Here is a 1,990-nt window from a genome sequence, read left to right as displayed (position 1 = left end):
AGCGGTGACATGGTGTGCACCCCTGTAACACCAGCAGCGGTGACATGATAATACACCCCTGTAACACCAGCAGCGGTGACATGGTGTGCACCCCTATAACACCAGCAGCAGTGACATGGTAATGTACCCCTGTAACACCAGCAGCAGTGACATGGTGTGCACCCCTGTAACACCAGCAGCACTCAGGAGATGGGGGCAGAAAAATCAGAAGTTCAAAGTCATCCTCAGCTATGACACAAATTTGAGGCTACCTTGGGACATACAAGACCACTGTGTCACCCCACCTCTAATGGAGTGTTTTGTGGCACCAGTTTTATGCAGAGCAGAATCCGAAAGTGTCATGATTCTAAGCCTGATCTGACCCCCCCCCCCTAATCTTCAGAAATAGCCTGCAGTCTCCTTTACTCCTTTCAGCTGGTCATCTCTGAAAGGGACGTGTGTGAGCGAGGAGACACGCCCGGGACAGATGAGGGCAGCTAGTGTCCAGCCCTGTGTACAGGATAGGCGGCTTGCACGTGTGTGCAGCACCCTCTCCTGTAAAAGCAGCGTATGCAGATGGGCTAGCCACTGAGCTCGGGTGGTGGAAGCCAAGGAGGGCACGTGTCTGTGAAGAACAGCAGCGTTGGGTTTGCCCCTTCACAGCCTCTCCAGATTGCGGAAAAGAAGAGGGGGTGGAGGCTGCTGTGAGAGGGAAAAGAAAAAGAAAAAACAAAACCCAGCCACAACTGCTATTAGAGATTGGCTCACCACCCAAGTGGAAGTACTGTGGCTGCTGCCCAGAGCACACAGGAGGCACCAGCGGCTGGGGCTCAGGAAAGGTCTCTCTAGGCAGTAGCCATGGCTTGGCCACCTCCCTACTGGCTCTGCCTGCTGGGGACCTTGGTAGGGCTCTCAGCTACCTCAGCTTCCAAGAGCTGCCCAGCCAGACATTACCGGACTCCGGGAGGACTCTGCTGCCAGATGTGCAAGCCCGGTAAGAGTGGGGGCTCAGCAGGGCTGTTGAGATGCTGTTTAAGATGAAGGGGGGTGTACAGGGTAAGACTGAGCGCAAGCAAAGTCAGGCAGCCTGCGGAGCCTGGAGGAATCTCCTTGCCTGGACCTTGATTCTGGCCCCTCTGCTCACAGGCACTTTCCTTGTGAAAGACTGCAGCCAGAACAGAACAGCTTCTCAGTGTGACCCGTGCCTACCGGGTGTCTCCTTCTCTGCAGACTACCATGCCCGGCGCCACTGTGAGAGCTGCAGGCATTGTAACTCTGGTAAGAGGGGCGCGGAGTGCAAAAGGTGGCACTGAGCACATCGGGGCTGCGATGCTGGTGTAGCTGGTGTGCGGGAGTCAGAGAGCTTCAGCTGCTTTGAGGCTCATGGGAAATGGAATTAAGGCTGAAACAGGGTGTGTGTGCCTTGGGCAGGGCGGGTGGGGAGACAGCGGTTCATGGAAGATGTGCAGTTTTGAAGGGTTGCAGAGAAGGACTCTGTAGATAGGACTGAGACAATAAAATGGCGTAGTGTCACACGCCTACAATCCCAACTACAAGGTTGATGGATGCGGAAGGATCACTTGATCACAGGAGTTCAAGGCCAGCCTGACCCCGTCTCAAAAAACAAAACAAACAAACAAAAAGGCAAATGAGATGGCTCAGTAGGCAAAGATACTTGGCACCAAACATGGCGACCTGACTTCATTCCCTGGACCATATGGTAGAAGGAAAGAATCAACTTGTAAGCTGTCCTCTGAGTTCATATATCTGCATGAGCACACACAGAAATGAAAAAGTACAATTTTCCCTGTGTGGTGGCGCACACCTTTAATCCCAGCACTTGGGAGGCAGAGGCGGGCAGATCTCTGTGAGTTTCAGGACAGTCATGACTGTTACACAGAGAAACCCTGTCTTGAAAAGGAGGAGGAGGAAGAGGAAGAAGAAGAAGAAGAAGAAGAAGAAGAAGAAGAAGAAGAAGAAGAAGAAGAAGAAGAAGAAGAAGAAGAAGAAG

At 52.7% G+C, this 1,990-nt stretch overlaps 1 protein-coding gene across 1 annotated transcript in view; it reads left to right on the top strand.

The window, feature by feature from the left end:
- Positions 1-382: 382 nt before the first annotated feature.
- Positions 383-1,990, top strand: part of Cd27 (CD27 molecule) — an 8,181-nt gene continuing 6,573 nt past the window's right edge. Inside the window, exons 1-2 of the mRNA XM_026788120.1 lie at positions 383-973; positions 1,126-1,257. Of these exons, the coding sequence (XP_026643921.1) occupies positions 838-973; positions 1,126-1,257 (268 nt within the window). The 5' untranslated portion in view covers positions 383-837. The remainder of the gene's footprint in view (positions 974-1,125; positions 1,258-1,990) is intronic.

This window comes from Microtus ochrogaster, unplaced genomic scaffold, assembly GCF_000317375.1.
Source record: "Microtus ochrogaster isolate Prairie Vole_2 unplaced genomic scaffold, MicOch1.0 UNK1, whole genome shotgun sequence".
NCBI lineage: Eukaryota > Metazoa > Chordata > Mammalia > Rodentia > Cricetidae > Microtus > Microtus ochrogaster.
The sequence above is the reverse complement of the archived record's forward strand: the minus strand, read 5'-3'. Positions and strand labels throughout refer to the sequence as shown.